The sequence below is a fragment of the Pongo pygmaeus genome, chromosome 17 (genome assembly GCF_028885625.2).
Source record: "Pongo pygmaeus isolate AG05252 chromosome 17, NHGRI_mPonPyg2-v2.0_pri, whole genome shotgun sequence".
Lineage (NCBI taxonomy): Eukaryota > Metazoa > Chordata > Mammalia > Primates > Hominidae > Pongo > Pongo pygmaeus.
In genome coordinates this window covers 61,462,300-61,486,160 of record NC_072390.2, presented here as the reverse complement: position 1 = coordinate 61,486,160, position 23,861 = coordinate 61,462,300, and the positions used below count along the sequence as shown (strand labels likewise).

The following is a 23,861-nucleotide window of genomic DNA, read 5'->3' as shown; positions in this document are numbered from 1 at the left end:
TCTAAATAACTGCATTCTCTAAATAATGTAAAATAGCTAAATTCATGCCACCTTCCACCCAAAGATGTGAAGTTTTGAGCAATTTTTAAATCCCAGTGGGATTTAAATATGTGACTATTGCTTGTGCATATCTAATAATTTCTAGTCTCTTTATTTAAAATCAAGTAGCCTCTTCCTCATTGGCATCATTGTTTGTTTCAAGCAGTACTGTCCTCCTATGTTTTTGGATAGTCTCACCTCACCCTTAACAGCAAGCAGTACGTCTGTCACCACCACCAGCTCCCATGAAAGCAGTACTCATGTTAGTTCATCCAGCAGCAGGAGTGAGACAGGGGTCATAACCAGCAGTGGAAGTAACATTCCTGACATCATCTCATTGGACTAAAGGAGGACTCACTTGATTCTGGGAATCATTCATCAGAACTGCTTTTTCTTGGATCTCTAGTCTGTGGAAACTTTTTTTTTTTAAATAATTTGGTATTTATTGAAAGTCAGATGGATTCTTTTGCTTTCTGAGAGGTGAACACAGAAGACTGCAACAAGAACCAAGTGACATGCAAAGATTTTTCTTAATTATACTGTACTCTCAGCATCAGATACATTCAGCCATAACTGTATCTTCCTGAGAGATGGATTTCACTTTCATACGTTAATGGATGGAGTCTACAAATCAGTGAAAAAAGTTTTTGTTAAAATAAAGAGCAATAAAATTGTGTAAATATTCAAGTAACCTTTTTTCTAATTAAAAAAAAAAAACATTGTAATCACTGATTCTAGAACGACAGCAACTTCTTTTTAACCTTACGTGAAGGAAAAAAATACATGGAAAGAACTTAATGTTTGCTGAATGAGTCCTTTCCATGGAGATTTGCTCTGTTTCATTGAAGTAATGAAGTTTCAGTATGTGGCCAAAGCTTGGATTCCACTTTTTGTCCTGCATTTCCACTTTTCTTCATGATCCCATCAAAGAAAAATGGCATTTGTGTTACTTGGTTTTTTTCCTGCTTATCATTTACACTGACGTTGTTTGCTAATGAGTGCTGTGTGAAGTTCTGGGATTTGGCTACTCTTCATTGGTGATTATGTTTAAAAGCACTATGCAGATTCTGCCCTGACATAATGTGTGTTATTATGTTTTTAGTAATTGCACATTTTTCATTCTAGAGTTTTCTATAAATTTGAGGCTTGCCTTCTCAAAAAAGAAACTGTGCAGCCATTGAATGAAATGTCTTTGGGGTACAGTGTGATGGGAATGTTTGTTAGAAATTTGTTCACACTATCAAATATTGATATCTTGGAGCCAGCAGAAGAGCAGATTTTGGGAGGTGGTAATAACAAAATTTAATTTCTTCCCAAGAATTTAATTTTCTCATTTATTTTACAGAATAGTGAAATATTTGATGAAACTTTGTATTTTGGTAGCACTACATAGAAAATGTGTTTTAGATTTATGATGATCATATTTCTCACCAATGTAATTTCAGTCTCAGCAGTGATTTTCAAACTTAGGGAAAGGGACAGCATTAGATTTTTTTTTTTTTCATTTTTTTAAAATGATATCTTACCTGAAACTACAAAAGACAAAAGAGAATTAGAAATGTTTGAATTAAAGTGAAGAAGGGTTGGGGAAGATGGGCCTGAACCCACTTCCTGTCTCAGTCCATGCTACCCCAAACACTCCAGGGAACCTCTGAGGTTTTATTGGGTGCACTTTGAAAATTTCTCTTCTATAGTGTGTTTGTCTGATTTTAAATCACACAGAAAACTGGGTTTTACTCTTAGAGAAACATTTTCATCCAATTTTTTAGTTTGCTTCATTTGACTTCCTAAATCATTTTTGAGTTCACAAGGATTTAGTACTTTTCTGTTTAGCTTTCTCTCTCTAAGCTTTATCTACCTTAAAACAAAGTCCTTTTTTTAATGGCCAGTCCAACCAATTGATTTCTCAAACTGAAGTGCCCAGGTGTGGACTCATCAATTTCAGTTAAAATAGGGACGTACTACTTAAGAGTTGGTGCAACTCCAAGGAGCTGACTTGTCCTTGCTTGGGGTTTTTTGTTTTTTTTTTTTCCTTTCTTTCACCTTCTCAAGTTTCCATGGCCTTTGTGTGTTCTTTTTATGTTGATTTAATTTCATGTGGTTTTCCATATCATCCCTTCTTTGGCTACATCGTCTCCTTATTCAATGGATTATCCCTTTGTGGGGGCTGCTTATTTTAAAGATGTTGGGGGGGAAAAACCCGAATCTACGAGCAGTAGTTGCACATAGTTGCCAGTTTTACCTTCTTAGTCATTAGATTTCCAAACCATGTTGCAGTTTTTTGGTCCAGATATAGTATTTCTTTCTAATAAAGTTTTATGTTGCTGCTCTAAATACAGATGCAATTTTTATTGACTCTGTAAACAGATAGAAAACATTTAACTTGATTTGTGTGGTATGATTAATAAAGAAATGATGTATATTTGTTATTTTGTTACCCTTTAGATTGTCAGAGACTCCCCCAATTTAATCAACAAAGTTTTATAAAGTAAATGAAAATATTAATAGAAATTAGTTTATTTACTTTGTTCTTATAACTGATAACGTCTGTGCTTTTATAATTGTGATTTGTTTCTTTTTTTTTTTCTATTTTCTGTGAACAATTTTAATGTTCGGTTTTGGTGTTTTACACTGAAATTACATATAAGTTTTTAATTTATTTCATACAGGCAACTTGCATTTTAAAAAATACACTTTGAAGTTTATCATCTTGAAATTGGGGCTTACGTTGTGTATCTGTCTTGAACGTTAGTACTTTATGACTTTGGCCTTATGGGGACATCATGATTATTAAGCCATCAGCCTTTAATGTGGTCACTGTTTCTTATCCAGACCCTGACTTTCTAGTAGTTTATTTTGCTAGCCCAGATTTCTGCTTAACCAAATATAAGGGAGTTTCAGAGGGGTGATCTTAGCTGTCACCTAGATTCTGTCAGCCAACCAGTGATTGTCTGGAATATCTTAGGAAACGAAGTGTAATTGTCAGCCTCCTAAAATCAATTTTTTTTTTTTTTTTTTTTTTTGAGGCTGAGTCTAGCTCGCTCTTGTTGCCCAGGATGGAGTGCAATGGTGCGATCTTGGCTCACCGCAACCTCCACCGACAGGGTTCAAGCGATTCTCCTGCCTCAGCCTCCCGAGTAGCTGGGATTACAGGCATGTACCACCACGCCCAGCTAATTTTGTATTTTTAGTAGATACGGGGTTTCTCCATTTTGGTCAGGCTGGTCTCCAACTCCCGACCTCAGGTGATCCGCCTGCCTTGGCCTCCCAAAGTGCTGGGATTTACAGGTGTGAGCCACTGCGCTTGGCCAAAATAAAATGTTTTTATCTTTCTTCACTTAGAACTATGAAGGCCTTTTCTTGTTCTGGTAACCCCCCACAGTGTAATTGGTGCTGAAAATAGCTTTGTGTCTGAGGTCTGTTTTCACTCACTCACTTTCTGACCATTAGGTGAGCCACTTCAGGATTTTCTGGCCTGAAGTTATAAAAACTTGGCATCTGTCCTAAGGTAATTGTAAAGGCAAAATGAAAGCATTGAGGTGAATTTAGGTTATATGGCATTTATCTGGTAATGTGTTTCAGAAAAGCTAGAATGAAAATGTGATGTAAGGGATAGCGAGTATAGGCTGATTCATAATTCTTGGTATAAAACCAAGTTTTCCTTAGTCTTGAGGAATTTGAAGAAAGGTAAAATGTTGGATTTTAAGCAAAGTAGGATTGACCAGAGACTGTTCTGACTTTGACATTCAGACCTTTCAGATGTTCTTCCTTCAGACCAGTCCAAGACACTCACCATTTCCAGCCAAATTGTCTTTTTTTCTGCCAATAAAGTATTCATTAGTTGACATTTGTTTGTATTTTAAGTAAAGTCAATTTTTTTAAAAGCATTAATTCACAGGTATGCCTTTCATTTCTCTGGCCTTCAGTTGGTTAAAAAAAAAAAAAAAAAAAAAAAAAAGCACTTAGCCGGACCATTCTTTCTTTACTAAACATTTTTATTTTCTTAATTTTTCCTGCAAGATTTTCTCCCATTTTCATGAAATGTAATGACACTACCATTATTTTCTAGCTCTTTTCATCATAGAAAAATGTAGAGCAGTGCACCATTTAAACGTGTCTGACATTGGATTTAGTGGTCCTAGGTTCATGTGATTTGGGAGCTTTAAGTTGTTATTTAGATTGATTCAACCTGATTCACCATCTTTTTTACTACAGTTCTACATGAATGTGGTGAAACAGGTAGAAGAAAATTAAGCATTTCTCTGCTTTTGGAGTCTAATGTTCCTGCCTAGTGACTGGTTTGTAATACCCCCCTCACCCCCACTTTGTTAGGAACCTGCAATTCCTAAAAGAAATAAATAAAGCTGTATACAATGTCCATTCTTTAATGCTTGCCTGGTTGAATAATGTTTGTTTTTTCTGTTTATGTCAGTAGTACATGCTTATTGTGGAAAATTTAGACAATACAGAAAAGTATAACAATTAATTGCCTATGATTCTGTCACCAGAAAAAAAATCACTTGATATTTTTGCATATTCCTTGCCAGTGTCTTTGCTACTTCTGCATATTTTTACATAGTTTCATCATTCTCAGTGTAATTTATATCTCGGGGTTTTTCCCCTCAATCTACAGGCATTATTCCATGTCATTAAAACTGTGTCAACTATTATTAATTTTATGGTACTCCATTGTTATGGATGTGCCATGATTCATATAACCTTTACTTATTTTGAACAGTTTAGATTGTATCTCATAATGCCACGATGAATGTCTTTGTGTATAAATTATTTTCTTAGGATAAAATACTGGAGGTGGAATTTCTAGTCAAGGGTATATGAACACTTTTGTAGTTCTTGATTCATACCACTTTTCCACATGGGTATGCTAATTTATACTGCAGCTAGATGGTATGGGAAGGGTGGTCTGGCCATATTTTCCAAGAACATGCAAGATTTTATCTTTATGCTGGCATCTGCACTAAGACCCTCTGCCTTTCTGACCCTATGGAATGGGTTTAACTGATGTGGAGATCATTGGCAGAGATTTTCCCAAGCTTTCTTAGTTTTAAATATATCTGACATGGGCTGGGCGTGGAGGCTCTCGCCTGTAATCCCAGCACTTTGGGAGGCCAAGGCGGGCAGATCGTCTGAAGTCAGGAGTTGGAGAGCCTGGCTAACATGGTGAAACCCCATCTCTAGCAAAAATACATAAATTAGGTGGGTGTGATGGCAGGCGCCTGTAGTCCCAGCTACTTGGGAGACCGAGGCAGGAGAATCGCTTGAACCCGGGAGGCGGAGGATTTGCAGTGATCCGAGATTGTGCCACTGCACTCCAGCCTGGGTAACAAAGCAAGACTCTCTCAAAAAAAAAAAAAAAAAAAAAAAAAAATATATATATATATATATATATATATATATATAATCTGACCTGTTTCAGAAACACCTACGTATGTCTATCCAAGCTTTTCACATGATTTTACTGGCACTGTAAATTTCCACAAATATTCTTTGTCAGACTACGTTTTCCATCTTTAGTTCAAAAGTTTTGTCACTTTTTTAAAAAGCCTCTTGTACCTAAGGCCTGCCGTTAAGAGGTCAGCTCTCTTTTTCCTCTTCCTGTAGGCCCCATTATGGCCTTTCTGAGCTCCCCAAAGCCAGTAGAATCTACTGAGCCAAAGGCATTCCATCCCCAAACTGAAAAGTGGTAAGGCTAAAAGCTATAAAAACAGGCAAACATTGCCTATTTTCACTTTATATTCCCTTATGTTTCCAATAAGGGTAGGTGCAGGGAAAGAAAAAACAGATGGCTACCTTCAGATGTTTGAGGTACAACATTTTCTTGATTGGCGTAGCACAATCATTATTTCCCAAACTGCTTCCTATTTCTGAATGGCTTTTTTAAGAAGCTTTATTTTGTGTTCTCAAAGCTTAATTATTTTAAGTGATGAAGAGTATTACCGTGTTGTAAAATAGCATATGCCTCTTATTTTGGCCTTCATCAAACTGTTTAATAAATGTTTAGAGTGTTTTGTAAGTACAGGTGGGATAGAGTGTTACAGAAGTTTTGGTTCCAGACATCAGGCAGCTTATAATCAAGGTTCCAAAAATCAAGAATTCTTAGGCTTGGCATGGTGTCTCATGTCTGTAATCCCAGCCCTTTGGGAGGCCAAGGCAGGCAAATCACTTGAGGCCAGGAGTTTGAGACCAGCCTGGCCAACTTGGTAAAACCCCATCTCTACTAAAAATACAAAAAATTAGGGCATGATGGCTCATGTCTGTAATCCCAGCCACTTGGGACGCTGAGGGATGAGAATTGCTTGAACCTGAGAGGCGGAGGTTGCGGTGACTCAGGATCATGCCTCTGTACTCCAGCCTGGGTGACAGAGTGAGACACACACACACACACACACACACACACACACACAAATCAGTAACAGGCATTGTGCAAAGAACTTTCCAAGAATGTCTCATTCTTGCAATGGCTCCTTAGAGGAAAGTGGTGTTATTCCCCATTTTACAAATGAAACATGTTTAGGTACATTTCCCAAGGTCACAGTGAATGAGTAGTGGACTTGGGAGTCTGACCTAGACTTACCCCAAAAGCTCTCTGCGTAAACTGAAGTGACGTTAATTAGCTGTGCTATCTAGGAGACTGATATGGGAATCTAGACTTAACATTATGAGAACTGGTTTCAGTTGATGGCCAGAGTAATAAGGAAGGAGTGGATGCTGAAGCCATTTCAAAGGAAGACTCAAGGAGTAAGGGTTGAGTCCATTTTTCATCCATTTTTCAAGCCTGGGTCACTTGGATGTTAATGGCACTATTTACAGAGACAGGAGGCAGTTTAGAGTGAAGACAAATCATGTATGGGAGACAGTGATGAATGTTAAGCATGGGATTTCAGAAATGAAGCATCCATGAGGCTTATTCCTGGTTTTTCTGCAGTCTTTTAAATAAAAGTACAAACCTCCCTTGTCATCCATTTTTGCCTTCACTTATCTCCATTCTGTATTATGTTCTAGTCACGCCCCAGTCACTGATCCCTTCCTAGGCCATACTTGGCTACATCTTAGCCTTTTCTTTTGATTTTTCTCTTCACTGCCTTGCCCATTACAAATTTGGCTGCCACCTGAGGCCCTGCCATACCCTACAGCTGACCAGCATGGGCTGTGTTCACATTCTACATATCTCAAGATACAGTGGTTGCTGTCCTTTCCCACTACTCCATCGTTACACATCTCAAAAATCTCTGCCTCTGAAGCTCATGCCAAGAGGTTATACTATCAGCTACCTCTAGTCTTATAACTGCCTGATCATTCCCTTTGATTTGCTGGAAGCTTTGGCTCACAGTGTTCCTTGCCTTCCTTGATTCTGGTCATTATTCTCAATATCTTCAACATTCTATAGGTGATTTATCCAAGTTGGTCTGTGAGGTTTTGGTTACTTTACCTCCAGCATTTTCTACTGAACCATGCCTTCTGTTTTCCTCTTAGCTACTTGTCCAGACTGCTCTTTCATTATTGCAGCCTTGAAGAAATCCTCAGTAACCTATCCATCCTCCAACATGACGTAGCATAGTTCCTTTGCCCATTCTCATCAGTTATAACAAATGTTATTGCCCTCTTTTCAGACCACTTCCTTCTCAGAAGATGACTTTGCTGCCTAATTCAAACAGAAGGGACAATCCGAAAGCATGATTTCTTCCCCACCTATGACCACCTCCATCCTTTTTTGTTTCCAGTCTCAGAGAATCAGGTAGGCCTTTAAGGCCAACTGACTCTGGTCTCCTCCTGTCATCTTCAGGACCTTCCCCTGTCAGACTTCCCCTCTCTTATCTCCATGTCTCTCACCTCTCTACTGCTGCTTTTCTTGGCTTACAAATGGTCTCAGTCATCAAGTATTTGAGATTATATTAGGTGGCAGGCATTGTATCAGGCACTTGGAACACAAGGCAGGATCCTGCCTCCACCAAAGTTGTGCTCCAGTAGCGTCAACAGAGGTGTGAAATAGGGAGATTACAATGTTAATGGTAAAAGGCAAAGTATAGGGTGCTACAAGAGCATGTAAATGAGGCACCTCAATGATTTGATGGAAGTAATGTGGAGAAATGTGAGGATTGATTAAAAGCTTGTCCAAAAAGGGCCGAAAATGTTTAGAATTGCTGGAAGTTTGCTAAGGAATATTGAGAAATATGCATAGATAGATCGTGAAGGGCCTTGTAAAACAGTGATGAGACATTGAAGAGTTTTCATGATCATTAGTAGTAATGAGAATTTGTTGAGTTTGGTATGATTATCTCCATATTACAAGTGTGGAAACAGATTCTGAGAGGATAAGCGACTTACTTGCCCAAGGTCATGCAGGTTGTAATTGAGGAGTCAGGCTTCAAATCCAGCGTTACTTCCTCAGAGGCCTTTCTTGATCATTCTATCTAAAAAGCAAGTATTTCCTAACTATTATCACAGTACCCTGTTTATATACTGTTAATACATAAAATAATCCCTGCATATTGTGTGTTTCCCCTACTAGATTGTAAGCTCCATGAGGGCAGAGGTGATGACTTTTTTCACTTGCATCCCAGAGCCTAACATGATATGTGCTACATAGAAGGTGCCCAGTAAATATTGGTGGATGAAGAAATGGTGGATAGCCATTGGTACTTGACTTATGCTGACTGGAAATTCAATACCTTTGGAATATATAATACCTTAGCAGTAAGTATTCACCAAGAGAGGAAAACAGAAGGAGGTGCATGTTTAGGGTAGGTGATACGGGAGATGGATGCTGGGGTGTTGGAAGGCAGCATACTCACCTTCTGAACTCCAAAAACTTACAGGGGCAAGGGCCATTAATGAGGGGTGGGTAGAGCAGTGCATAGTGGGGATAATAATGTGAGAATAGATGTTGTATTAAACCTGAAAGTGTAAGCAACTCTTTGTAGACCCACCCTACTGTGTATAAAAGGCTGGAGAAATTCTTCATATGATCTACTCTAGGTTATGTACTGAGGACCACCTTATCTGGGTCAGGTACACTACACTGAGTGATACAATATAATTGTAAACATAATTTATCCTCACTCTGATGGCTAGCTACCTGACCCAAATCATTATTAGACTCAGTACTTTGGAACTGGAACAAAAATCAGTTGACCTGATGTCTGAAAGACATGCCCACCTGCTATTTGACAAGCTATAGACATATCCTACCAATTGATGGGTAGTAGCACTGAAACTATGAAAGTGGATGAACTCATCCAGAGGAGTTGATGAGTGAGAAAATAAGACTGGAAAAGGAACACAAGGAGATCAAGAAGGAGCAGCTGAGACTGAAGGAAAATAACGTGGTATTACAGAGGCCAAAAAATAGAGTATTTCAAGAAGCAAGTGGTTAGTGGAGTTAAAAGCTGCTGATACAACCTGAAAAAGTAAGTATCCATTTTTTAAAAAACTTTCATTTAAAACACCACCATATTTTATTGAATCTAAGTACCTGATTGTAAGACATTAAAGAAAAATTAAACCTGCTAATTAAACTATGACCCATTGCTTTCATTGGTCAATGAAAGTACTTCAATATGTATCCTATTAAAATGTAGGGGAGGGATGAATATGAATCTTATAAATGAGGAATTATGCTAATTTTTGTCTTCCTTTGGCTTTCTTAACCAGGCCGTATCTGGTAATTTCATCAAGAACAATTTCAGTGGAGTGATCAGGGTCTACCTAGTTTGTGGTGGGAGAGGACCCCAAAGTAAAGAAATGCAGTAGCAAGTATGGGCAACTGTTTAAAAACTGTCATGAAGGGCAGAGCTACAGCAATAGAATTGTATGTGGTTGAAGGATTTTTTTTTTTTTTTTTTTTTTTTTTTTTTTATGTGGAGCCTCTCTGTTGCCCAGGCTGGAATGCAGTGGTCTGATCTCAGCTCTCTGCAACCTCCACCTCCTGGGTTCAAGCAGTTCTCCTGCCTCAGCCTTCCAAGTAGCTGGGATTACAGGCACGTGTCACCACACCCAGCTAAATTCTGTATTTTTAGTAGAGAAGGAGTTTCACCATGTTGGCCTAGTCTTGAACTCCTGACTTCAGATGATCCGCCCGCCTTGACCTTCCAAAGTGTTAGGATTACAGGTGTGAGCCACTACACCTGGCGTGTTTTGTTGTTGTTTGTGTTTTTTTTTTTTAGTGGAAGAAACTTGAATTTCATGTTTAACTGCTAATAGGATAGTGAGATGGAATCAGTAGAGGTAAAAATGCGGAAGGTACAGGAGGGGTTGACTAAGATCATTGGTACACCAAGGTTCCTGAACAGGAGGAGGAAGTTGGGATCAAGATCAAAGGCAGATGAAGGGATGGGTGTGGACATAGACATGTGTGTCATTTGAACAGCAGAGAGTTAAAAGAGTTACTTAGTGGTTTGGCTTTCATGTCTTTGAGAACCATGTGATTGATGTTATTGGTTCCAGAAGCAAGGATGATGTATGAGGATAACAGCTAGTTTGAAATAGCAATCCTGGAGAATTAGAGAATGGACTAGCGGTGAGTTGGACACTGTAGACTTACAGTGATAGCTAAATGGCAGAGCTTTCTTCAGTAATGCCCATTGTAGAAGCCATAGTTGTGGAAGAGGTCAGAGGTTGGATTTATTCAGGGCTGGGGTTTTGTCACGTTGGCGCAACAGAGTGGCCCGGGTAATCTCCTAAAGTTGCTGGCAAGTAGTTTACATGCTAGAATCTCAGCTGCCATCACACTCCTGGAATTATTTTTGTTGACGTCAAATGTGCTCCTAATTGCCAAGTCTCTTGGACTTGATTTTTACTAGTTTCAACATCTGCAGTTGACACAGTCTCTTCCATTTCTTGGTTTTTGTGCCAACACGTCTTTTTCTATCTTTGGGAACTCATTTTCTTCTCTCTGCCCTGGAAATGTAGGTGTAATCTTGCCGGTCAGTGGCATTTCCCCCAGCTACTTGACCTACACTCCTTGATATGCTCAACTATTAATATTCCACTAGAATGTAAGTTCCGTGAGGGCCAAGATTTTTTGTTTTGCTAATCAAGTGTCTAGAACAGTTTTTACTTACAACTTAACTATGCCATTATATTTGAAGTGACTTTCTTATAAGTTGTTTATGTGTGTGTATTTGTATATATTCATGTTCCTTTGTGTGTTTATACATGTATATGTAAAGTACATATGTGTATAGCTATACGTACATATGTATACATGTATATATGTGTATATATACACAGTATGCAGGTTGCTGTGTATGTATATATATACGCACGTAAAGCTTTACATATATAGCTTTACATATATGCTGGGGCTGCCTTTACAAAGCTTCACAAATAGGGTGTCTTAACAGAAATGTATTGTCTCAGGATCTGCAGGCTACAAGTCTGAAATGAAGGTGTCAGCAGGGTTGTTTCCTTCTAAGGACTCTTAGGGAAGAATGTGTTCCAGGTTTTTCTCATTGGCTTGTAGGTGGCAGTCTTCTCCTTGTGTCTCTTTATATAGTCTTCCTTCTGTGCATGTTTGTCTGTGTGTCCAAATTTCCCCTATTTGTTAGGACAAGAGTCATATTGGATTAGGATCCACCTTAATGACCTCATTTAATTAGATTACCCCTGTAAAGACCTTATTGCCAAGTAAAGTCACATTCTGAGGAATGAAGGGTCAGGATTCCAACATACATATATATATATATATATATGTATTTTGCCCCCATTGGTGTGACACATTTCAACTCCATAACGCATACACAGTTCACCAATTTAAAGTGTACGGTTTATTGCTTTTTTAGTATTTTTCACAGCAGCATTGTGTAATCATCACCATGATCAATTTTAGTGCATTATTCTTACCCTAAAAAGAAACTACATACCCATTAGCAGTCACTTCCCATTCATTGCACTACACTTCCCAACACTAGGCAACCACTAATCTACTTTCTGTTTCTAGGTATTTGCTTGTTCTGAACACTTCATATGGAATCATATATGTGGTCTTGTGACTGGCTTTATTCAGTTAGCCTAATGTTTTCAAAGTTCATCTATGCTGTAGATGTATCAGTATTTTATTCCATTTTATGGCTGAATAACAACAACATTGTATGGATATACCATGCTTTGTTTATTCATTCACTAGCTGGTAGACTTTTGGATTGTTTCCACAGTTTGGCTATTATAAGTGATGCTGCTGTGAACATTCATGTACACTTGTTTGTATCCATATGTTTTCATTTCTCTAGGTTATATACCTAGGAGTAGAATTGATGGGTCATATATAATTCCATGTTTAACATTTTGAGGAACTGCCAGGCTTTTCCAAAGTGGCTGTTTACCGTTGTAAATTACCCCCTGCAATGTGCGATGGTTCCAGTTTCTTCAATTCTCACCATTTGTTACTACTATTTTTTATTACAGCCAGCCTAGTGGGTTGGAAATATTATCTGATTATGGTTTTGATTTGTGTTTCTCTAATGATCATTTATCAAATGATGTTGAACATTTTTTTTCATGTGTTTATTGGTCATTTGTATTTTTTCTTTCTTTCTTTTTTTAGAGATAGCGTCTCACTTTTTCACCCAGGCTGGGGTGCAGTTGCATGATCTCAATCACTGTAACCTCCACCTCCTGAGTTCAAGTGATCCTCCCACCTCAGCCTCCTGAGTAGATGGAACTACAGGTGCACACCACCACACCTGGCTAACTTTTTTTTTTCCACCATTCCCAGCTATTTTTTTTTTTAATTTTTTGGTACAGATAGTTGCCCAGGATGGTCTCAAACTCCTGGGCTCAAGTGATCCGCCCATCTCAGCCTCCAAAAGTGCTGGGATTACAGGTGTGAGCCACTATGCCCAGCCTGGTCATTTGTATATTTCTTTGGAGAAATATCTATTCAGATCCTTTGCCTATGTTTTAATTGGGCTATCTGACTTTATTATTTAGTTGTAAGAGTATTTCATATATTGTAGATAAAGGCCCTCATTAAGAAATATGAAGTTGCAAACATTTTCTCCCATTTTGTGGATTGTCTTTTCACTTTCTTGATACTATCCTTTGAAGCACACATAAATTTTGATGAAGTCTCCAATCTGTCTTTTTCTTTATTGTTCATGCTTTTGGTTTTATATCTAAAAATCCACTGCCAACCAAATTCGAGGTCATGAAGACTTACCTCATTTTTTCTTCCAAGAGTTTTATAGATTTTAACTCTTACATTTAGGACTTTGATCCAATTTGAGTTAATTTTTGTGTAGAGGATGAAGTCTGTTTGTAGACTTATTTTTTACACATGGATTACCAGTTGTTCCAGCACCATTTGGTGAAAAGGTATCTTTTTTCCATTGCCTTTGTTCCTTAGTCAAAAATCAGGGCCGGACGCAGTGGCTCGTGCCTGTAATCCCAGCACTTTAGGAGGCTGAGGCGGGCTGATCACTTGACATCAGTAGTTCGAGACCAGCCTGGCCAACATGGTGAAACCCTGTCTCTACTAAAAATACAAAAATTAGCCAGGCGTGGGGGTGTGCGTGCCTGTAGTCCCAGCTACTCAGGAGGCAGAGACAGGAGAATCACTTGAACCTGGGAGGTGGAGGTTGCAGTGACTTGAGATCGTGCCCCTGCACTCCAGTCTGGGCAACAAAGCGAGACTTCATCTCAAAAAATAAAAAAATAAAAAAAAATTTAAAAAAAACTAGTTGACTGTATTTATGAGAGTCTATTTCTGAGTTCTCTTTTCTGTTCCATTGATCTGTTTGTCTCTCCTTTTGCCAGTACTACACTGTTTTGATTACTATAGCTTTATGGTTAGTCATGAAGTCACGTAGAGTCAGTCCTCAGACATTGTTCTTCTTCACTGTTGTATTTGTAGGAATCCACAAAATAGCTTGCTGAGATTTTGACTGGAACTGTGTTGATTCTATAGATCAAGTTGGGAAGAACTGACGTCTTGATGATATTGTCTTATTCATAGACGTGGAATATCTCTCTACTTATTTAGTCCTTTGATTTCTTTCATCAGGGTCTTATAATTTTCCTCATGTAGATCTTTCCTTATGTAGATATATTGTGTTAGGTTTATACCTAAGTATTGCATTTGGTAATGAAATACTAATGTAAATGATGACAATGTAAATGATACTGTTTTTATTTCAAATTCCAACTGTTCATTTCTTATATATAAGAAAGCAATGGACTTCTGTATATCAGCTTTGTATTCTCCAACTTTGCTGTAATCATTTATTAGTTCCAGAAGTTTCCCCATCAGTTCTTTTGGATTTTCTTTATAATCATAATAATCATGCCATCTGTGAAGAAAGTTTTATTTCTTTCTTCCCAGTCTGCATACCTTGTCTTATCTTACTGCATTAGCTAAGATTTCCGGTATGATGTTTAAATATGTTACTCCTTTTTTATTGCTTACGTGGTTTCTGAAGAGAAGTACAAAGTAATTTTTATTTATGCCCCTGTATAGGTAGAGTGTTTTGTTCTTCTGGATTCTTTGAAGATTTTCTCTTTGTCTGATTTTTTGCAGTTTGAATATCATATGCCTAAGTGTAGACTTTTTTGGTATTTACCCTTTTTGGTGTTCTCAGAATTTCTTGGATCTGTGTTGTGGTGTCTATCACTAATGTTGGGAAATTCTCTGTCATTATTTCACATATTTATTCTGTTCCCTTCTCCCTCTAGTATTCCCATTTGTGTATTACACTTTTTGTAACTGTCCCATAGCTCTTGAATATTTTGTTGTGCATTTTTTCATTTTTCCTCTTTGCACTTCAGTTTTGACAGTTTTTACTGACATTTGTTCAAGTCCATCAGCTCTTTCCTCAGCTGGGTCCAGTCTGTTGATGAGCTCATTAATGGGATTCTTCATTTCTATGATGGTGTTTTGATTTCTAGCTTTTGCCTTTGACTCTTCTAGTTTTCATCTGTCCTTGCATGTTGACCACTTTTACACTAAGTGAAAATAGACTAAATGCTTCAGTTATGAGACAAAGATGATCAAATATTAAATAATATACTATTTATAAAAGACATAAAACATAAGAGTAATAAATGTTGAAATTTAAAAGATAGCAAAAGCTACACTGAGCAAATTGTAACCTAGAGAATTCTGATGTAGTTGTATTAGTATCAAACAAAACAGCCACAGAATTATTACTAGATAAAACCATCCTAAAGTTATACGTAGCCAGGCTTGGTGGCTCATGCCTGTAATCCCAACACTTTGTGAGGATAAGGATGGCTTGAGCTCAGGAGTTTGAGACCAGCCTGGGCAATGTGGCGAAACCCTGTCTACAAAAAAATGCAAAAATTAGCCAGGTGTGGTGGCATGTGCCTGTAGTCCCAGCTACTCAGGAGGCTGAGGTGAGAGGGTGGTTTGAGCCTGAGGGCGGAGGTTGCAGTGAGCCAATATTGCGCCACTTCACTGCGGCCTGAGTGACAGAGCCAGACCATGTCTCAAAAAAAAAAAAAAAAAATTATATATATATATAAAATATTCACCTAGTAATAATACCTCAAAAGACGTAGTGTAGAAAATGTCAGAACTGCATGGAGAATAAAAAATCCAGTCATTGCAGAAAATAGTAGCACACCTCCCTTTGTAATAGATAGAACAAGCATATAAAAAATTAATGTATAGATGAATTGAACATTATCAAACTTGATTTAGTGAACATATGGAGCATTATATCAAACAACTGTAGAATACACATTTTGAGTACAGGTGGGATATTTATTAAATACTAGGCCATAAATTTCAGATTTCAGAGACCGGAAATACAGAAGCATATTCTCTCACCACAGTGCAATTAAGCTAAAGTTCAGTGGTAAAATGATCATTTGAAAAATTTCATGTCTGGAACTTAAGGAATGTGGTTCTAAGTAACTCATGACCTTAAGAGGAAGATATATTGGAAATGGAAAGTATTTATAATTGAATGACAATGAAAACATGATGTATCAAAACTTTGGTGGGGGGGGCAGCTAGAGTATTATTTAGAGGGAATTTCATAGCCTCAAATATATTAATATATGTTAGAAAAGCTAGGCTGAAAATGGATGAGACAAACATCTGTATTTTTAGAATAAGAGTACCACAGTAAGTTTTAAAAATGAAAAAATAAGAGTATGAATAAATGAAACAAATAATATTTAAAAGTGGTTATTTGGAAAGATTAATAAAAATGACAAACTGGTGAAACCGATCAAGAAAAAGAAGGAATAAATATTAACTATCAGTAATCAAAAAGGAAACATAATTAGAGATGCTGTAGCCATTAAAGACATAAAGATATGTACAAGTTTATGCCAATAAAGTTGAAAATGTAGTTGGAGTGAATGTAATAGAAAAGCATAATTTACCCAAGATTGACTCAAGAAGAGATTGAAAATCTAAATTGTCTTATAGTCATGTAAAGCAATTGAATGAATGGACAACTCTGCCCACAAAGAGAACTCCAGGCTCAGCTTACTTCACCAGTGAGTTCATCATACATTCAAAGAGAATAACTGCTGTTTTACCACAAGCCATTTGTGAGTGGGGAGGTGGTTCGGGGGAGGAGGGTTGGGAATACTCCCTTGCTCATTTTAAGAAGAAGAAAAGAAAATGGAATGCTCTCCAGCTCATAACCTTGACACCAAACTCAACAAGGATAGTATGAAAAAGAAAAAATGTAAGCTAGTATCACGATAATTACAGTTATAACAATTTGAAATACTTGCAGACTGAATATGAAGTTTTAAAAAGGATAACAAAATATTGATTTGTTGGATTTATCCCAGGAATTTAATGATGGTTTTACATCAGAAAAACTGAATGCAGTCTGGATGTCATGGCCTGTCTCCAAAATTAAATAAATAAAAATAAAAGTGAATGCAATGTTTTGTTAATGGATTAATGTAATTAAGAGATAACCCTCATCAGGTAAGAAAATTCGCTCCTATTCCTAGGTAAATGGATGCTAAATTGTATCAAATGTTTTTTCTGCATTTATTTTATGGTTTTACTCTGTTAAAGACTGCCTCCTGCTTTGGGTGAGATAGTTCACATCTGTAATCCCAGCATTTTGAGAGGCCAAGGCAAGAGGATCGCTTGAACCCAGGAGTTCGAGACTAGTAGGGATTCTGTCTCTACAAAAACTTTAAAAATTAGCTGGGCATGGTGGCACATGCCTGTCATCCCAGCCACTTGGGAGGCTGAGGTGGGAGGATCACTTGGGCTGGGGAAGTCGAGGCTGCAGTGAGCTGTGATCAGGCCACTGCACTCCAGCCTGGTTGACAGTGAGACCCTGTCAAAAGAGTTTCCTCTGAAGATACCAGAAAGAGCGAAAAGACTTATATGCTGTGAGGAGGAGATACTTGGCAACATTCATCATACAAAGGACTAGAATTCAGAAAATACAAAATCTTCCTGTGAATTAAGAGACAGACTGTAAAAATTTTTTAATGTTTTTTTTTTGAGATGGAGTCTCATTGTCACCCAGGCTGGAGTGCAGTGTCGCAATCTTGGCTCACTGCAGCCTCCCACCTCAGCTCCCCAAGTAGCTGAGACCACAGACACGCACCACCACACCCGGCTAAGTTTTTGTATTTTTGGTAGAGACAGGGTTTCACCATGTTGTCCAGGCTGGCCTCAAACTCCTGAGCTCAAGCGATCTGCCCACCTTGGGCTCCCAAAGTGCTGGGATTACAGGAGTGAGCCACTGCACCCAGCCAGACTACAGAATGTTAAATGGGTGAAAGACTGAACAGGCAATTCACATAGGAGGTATCTGAAAATCTTCATAAATGTAAAAAAAAATTTAATCTCAGTACAGGGAAAGACAGAAACAGATGCCATTCCACACTTTTTTTGTCTGAGTTGTACGATGCATAAAATTTACCACCAACCATTTTAAAGTGTACATTTCAGTCATTACACACTTGTAATTAAAATCTAAAAGCACTGAGAATGCAGGGCAAAGGGAATTTTAATTCACTATGGTAGAATAAGCATAGCTATTTTGGAAAAGTTTGGCATTATCTAGTAAATTTATACATGTGCACACCCAGTAGACCCAGCAGTTTTATCAAGAGAAATATGTATAGGTTTTGCATCTATAAAATAAAGCTACATGCTGATTATCAAAAAATTGGAGATAGTGGTGGTTTCTGGGGCAGGGAAGAGGATGAGCCACAGAGGAAGACTTCAAGGTCCTGGCAACATTTTCCTTACCTTGGTGGTGATTACAAAGATGTTTTCCTTATTCTTCAAAATGTACATGCTTATGTACATATTTTGTATGAATGAACTACTTTTTACTTTAAAAATAACCCTATTATCATCTGAACCCTCCATCAATACCTCCTTGTCCTCATCTTTTAACATTCTCCCTTTATTCCAGGCACCCTAGCTTCCTTGCTGTTCCTCAAATACTCTGAGCATGACCCCACATCAGGAGCTTTTACCCTTGTTTTTTTTTCCTCCTAGAATGCTTTTTCCTCCAGATATCTACATGCTTTGCTCCCTCATTTCTTTTAGGGCTCTACTTAAAAGCCATTGAACTAGTATTAGTTTCTGTCACAAATACCAAGACAACCCAAGCTGTCAGTGGCTTAAATAATCTAGACATGTATTTGTCTAGAACTTTGCTATCCAGGGCTGGTAAAAAGGCTCTGCTCCATCGTCTTATGGGACCCTGGTTCCTTTTGGCTTACTGCTCTGCCAGTCCCAGGACATGTTTTCTGTCCTTGTGTTCTAAGGTAGCAGCATTCACAAACCAAGCAGCAGGATGGAGGAAGGGAGGAAAAGGAGGGACAAAGACTAATCCTCCTCAGAAAGGTTCCTGTAAGTTGCAAATTGATGCCTACATCTCATTGGCAGGAACTTAGCCCTGTGGTCTCAGCAGCTGCAAGGGAGGCTGGGAAATGTAGTCTTTTTTTCTGGATTGCCATGTGCCCTGCTCACATTCTCCTGCTTTGTAAGATGGGAAAAAGGGATATTGTGGGACAAGCATCAGTCTGCCATAGTTGTCTTCACAGAGAGCTCTTACCTGAGTACTCTGACCCAAAGAGCCTCCTACACTCCTTTTTCCCCCCTCACACTGGGGGGGAAAAGTGTGATGCGGGGAAAGGAGTGTAGGAGGCTCTTCATTGAATTTGTCACTTTCAGACAATGTCTATTATCTGTGTTCCTGGACAGGTAAGCTCCTGAGAGAGGGACTTTACTGTGTTCCTTCCAGGAGTCCTAGCATCTAGAGCAGCACCTGGCATGTAGCAGGTGCTTGAGTATCGTTGAATATGTTTTCATCCCATTATCCACGTCCTTTAGCTTGCCAACTCTTACCTTTCTGATTCCAATTTGGCCATCCTTTACTCTGGGACAGTGGTTCTCATTAACTGTGCACCATGACAACCAGTCAGAAATGCGTATTTTTGGTCCCCACCCCACCTATGGAACTAGAACCTCTGGGGGTGACCTAGCAGTCTGGGTCTCAGTATGCTTTATATACAGCGGTCTGTATTTTAAGCAACCCTGAAAGGATCCTGATGCCTGTTTAAGCTTCAGAACCACTGCTCAGACTTCAGTTTGCATCAAAATCCCCTCGAGGGCTGGTTTAGTAGATCTGGCATGGGATTTCTAACAGGTTCCCAGGGGATGCTAATGCTGCTCTTCAGGGACCACTGCTTTAGGGCATGAGAGGTTCTAATGTATTAGACTGGTTTGTGGTCTGGGGTTGGCAGTCTTTTAAAGTCTCTCCAAATGTTTCTAATACATGGCCAAGGTTAAGAGCCACCTCTCCAGGAACACCTTCCCATCAGTCCTGCCCTCCCCAGCTTCGGGTCCTTTCCCCTGTCAGGAGCTATCTTAGCAGCATGTGCTTCCCTCCATTGTGGCAATTATCTCACTACCCGGCAGAGGCAGCTTATCTGTCTCCCTCACTAGGTGGTAAACCTTCTCTGGGCAAGGAAAGACTGGATTCTTCTCTCTACCTCAGTGTTTTGATAGGTGCTCAATATTTGTTGATTGGATTAATCGAATACATGGACCGCCTCCAACTCTTAGAAGCAAACGTAAACAGCATCAGTTAATGTGCTCACCAGATGGAGGATGATATTCTCCTTTGATACTGAGAAGTGCAAAGAAAGACAAGTGTTCTGTGGTTTGGGATGATGTTTCTGGAAGGAGAATAGAATGGAAGCTGAATCAGATGTTCCACCTCACTCGGAATTGAAATTAAGATTTTTGAGCAGGGTCTAGCAGGATAGTGAAGTCATTGTTAAGAGCATGGGCTCCGTGGCCAGACTGCCTCAGTTTGAATTCTGCCGCCTTTTCTGTTGCTTGTATGATCTTGGCAAAGTTACTTAATTATTCTGTATTCCAGTTTCCTATTGTGTAAAATGAGGTTAATCGGAGTACTTTCCTTTTGGGTTTGTCAGTTTTGAGGATTAGAATACATGTAAAGCTATCAGAGCAATACTGAGCACTTACTAAGTGCTATTACACTACCTTTTAATTAATGGAAATGGATAGAAATTAATTATTAAATCTTAGGTTGGAATAAATGGTTCTCATTTTCCTAGCCCCTACTTAAGCCCAAATACGAACATTTTCCCTCCTCATTAGGACCATGAATGCAACTAAAAATGTAAAAAGCACTGAAGCAATGCAAGCTGATAAAATTATGAGACCAAAGGCATCAAAGTATTTGCCAGCATGAGCTCATTCATATATTTCACTCAGTTTGAATTTCTAGTTTGAAATCAACCTGGTTTTAAACTGCTCATTGGTATATTTTATAATTGAATGTATTATGTGTATAATAAACTTACTACATTTTACTTATTTTGTGACTAGTGCCAGGTTACATTTTAATTGCTCTTACTAACTTGGCAATACCACCACCAATTTATTTCCTTTGAAGGTCTCAGAGCTGAGAAGGGACAGTGTTTTAAGCTCTGAAGAGAGATAAAGGTATTAAAACATACTGTTTGTATTAGGGTACTGACTTTTTTAAGGGATATTAAAACGTCTTTTATATAACTTTTTCCCTGAAAAGCTACGTTCCAGAATCCCCTGAAGAATACAGGGCAGAAATCTTTTCACCTCCTAACTTCTTATTTTCTAAAATGAAATAATTAAGACTCCAAACTGACTTTCAACCCAAGACATTTCCCATCAGGCCCTGCCATCTCTTGGAAGAACAGTAACTACACTATATAAGGCTAGGGAGGTGGTGCTGGTGGACTCCAAAGGACAGTGTAAGGTCTCTCTCTATATATAATACACCCATTTCATCCATATCCACAAATCCTAACCCAGTGATTCCCAGCCCTGGCTGCACATCAGTTACCTGGGGAAGTTGCAAAAATTCATCTATGACTGGACCCTACTTCAGCCTGAGTCAATGTCTGGAGGATGGGGACCCAGGCATGGGCACTTTTTAAAGCTCCCCTGGTGGGATTCTGAGGTGCAGCCAGAGCTAAGAACCGTAATGCCTAGTAAGTTTGGATGCCTTTGATAAATAACAACAATAATTGGGTAGCGGAATGAACCTTTAGGGCTGTAGGAACTTGTAGCTTCCTGGAGCTCTCATCTGCCTGTAAATAGGCCTACTTATTCCAGAGGCCTCCATCTATGCAAGAGAATCCCAGTTGCAGTGGAAAGTCTGCTGGAGTAAAAAAAATAGGGGTAGTAGGAGACATATACATTGAAGCCCTCTGTTGTCCCCTTACACCCAAGTCTAGCTGTTGGAGCAGGTGCCAGGCTTTGGGGGAGCTCTTATTAAGATAGAAAGCCACCCTGGCCTTCCCAATTGCCTCGTAGCTGCCCTCCCTTCTAGGGAATGTTGCTGGAGGTTCTGCAGGGTTTGGGAGGGAGGAAGGGATGATTCTTCCTGCCCGGACTAAGACAATCTTCCAAGACTGGGGGAGAGGACAGTAGATATTGAATGAGGGCTCCAGAGCAGCTGTAGGAGCTGATGACCAATACCTGGGACCTCTCGCAGCACCTCTTAGACATGGGCGTGGGGGAGCTCTGTCTGCCTGAGGCTGAATTTTCTGCCTGCCCTGCCATAGAGGTACAAGCAGGATTATATTAATTTAAAGGAAATAAACACAAATGCCCAAGTCTATGCACAGATTTATGCCATAAAACAAAGGAAATGGCCTTCACTGAATGTCTAATAGCCAGTATTTATTGATTCCTTCTTATGTGCCAGGCACTGGCTAGCTCATTTAACCATCATAGTGGTCCTGTGAGATAGATGCTGTTGTCTCCATAACATGATAGACACATTGAGGTGAAGTGAAATAACTTTCCCCAAGTCACACACTAGCAGGTGAGAAAAATGAAATTCAAAGTCAGGGCACCTCATTCCAGATCCTGTGCCCTTAGGCTTTACCCAGATTGCTGGCTAGGTCTTTTCACCTACATCTTCTCACTTCATCCTCAAAACAACCTGTATGGCAAGTGGTATTTCAGCAAGTGGTTTTACGGCAAAAAAAAACTGAAGCACTGAGAGAGAAACTTGCCCAACATCTCACAGCTAGTCAGTGATGGACTCCATGTCTGTCTGGTGATGAACACAAATTCTGATTCTCACCCTGTCCTCTGTCTCCTCTCCCTCTCTTTCTGAGAGAATCAAAATGACAGAGCCAGTCCATTCCTGGTCTAGCAAGGCACACACACATGCACCTGTAATGTAAGGTAACCACATTCTAATGCAGTAAGTGCTAAAGCAGCTCTTTGTAAAGTATTATGGGTGGTGGGGATGAAGGAACTGCTCTGACAAGGAGGACAAACTTCTGGCAAAGAACCAAACGAGGAACAGAACTTTCAGGTGGATCAGTTCAGCAGACTCATTCCAAGTGAAGATAGCACCACGTGTGAAGGCTCAAGATGTGAGAATATACTGTAGGTCCAGGTTTTGTGGAGGTGGAAATTATACAATTTAGGGTCCTTATTTAGGAAAATGCAGTACTGGGAATACTAGTATTATACTAAGAGATATGAAAGTCAGTGTTCATTAAGAATGAGAAAGGTCATGGCAATTCAAGATTTTAAAAGCTGACTTTGTTGGGGGTTCTTAAAGAGTATCCACAGGCCCAATTATAAAGGGAATCAGAAGATGTTTTGGACCAGGCACAGTGGCTCACGCCTGCAATCCCAGCACTTTGGGAGGGCAAAGCAGGTGGATCACCTGAGGCCAGGAGTTCAAGACCAGACTGGCGAATATGGTGAAACCCTGTCTCTACTAAAAATACAAAAACTAACTGGGTGCAGTAGCTCACAACTGTAAATCCCAGCTACTCGGGAGGCTGAGGCAGGAGAATCACTTGAACCTGGGAGGTGGAGGTTGCAGTGAGCTGAGATTGCACCACTGCACTCCACCCTGGGTGACGGAGTGAGACGCCATGTCAACAACAAAAGCTGTTTTCCTCATGGTAATGGTTTACTACAACAGAAGGGTATGGATGAAACTCAGCAAACAAAAAGACACATGGGGTGAAGTCCAGGAGAAATTATGTCCAAGTTTTCATTTGTCCTCTCCCAGTGGAGTTGCACAGACAGCACTGAATTATCCCAGCAATGATGTCATTGTAGGTAGAGTGCAGCCAACCAGGGAAGCTCAGCTGAGCCTTGGTGTCCATGGTTTTTATTGGGGGTGGGGGGGGGTCAGTCACGGGCATCAACATCTGAATGGTCTCTAGTCCCCACAGGTCAAACTGATACAGCATGGCTCAGGGACTCAGACACACAAAAACAGGATATTCTAGAGGGCCAGAAGTTCTCTTCCCAGGAGCTGATCAAGGGACAATCCTTTATTTGGCATGTG

At 39.3% G+C, this 23,861-nt stretch overlaps 1 protein-coding gene across 9 annotated transcripts in view; it reads left to right on the top strand.

Moving 5' to 3' along the window:
- Positions 1-3,886, top strand: part of PIAS2 (protein inhibitor of activated STAT 2) — a 109,158-nt gene extending 105,272 nt beyond the window's left edge. For 4 of the 9 annotated variants that reach the window (XM_054460905.2, XM_054460908.2, XM_063653637.1 and 1 more), the window contains one exon: positions 203-3,886. In XM_054460905.2, the coding sequence (XP_054316880.1) occupies positions 203-385 (183 nt within the window). In that variant the 3' untranslated portion in view covers positions 386-3,886. The remainder of the gene's footprint in view (positions 1-202) is intronic. The other 5 variants (XM_054460906.2, XM_063653638.1, XM_054460912.2 and 2 more) reach the window with 4 other exon arrangements.
- Positions 3,887-23,861: the final 19,975 nt, after the last annotated feature.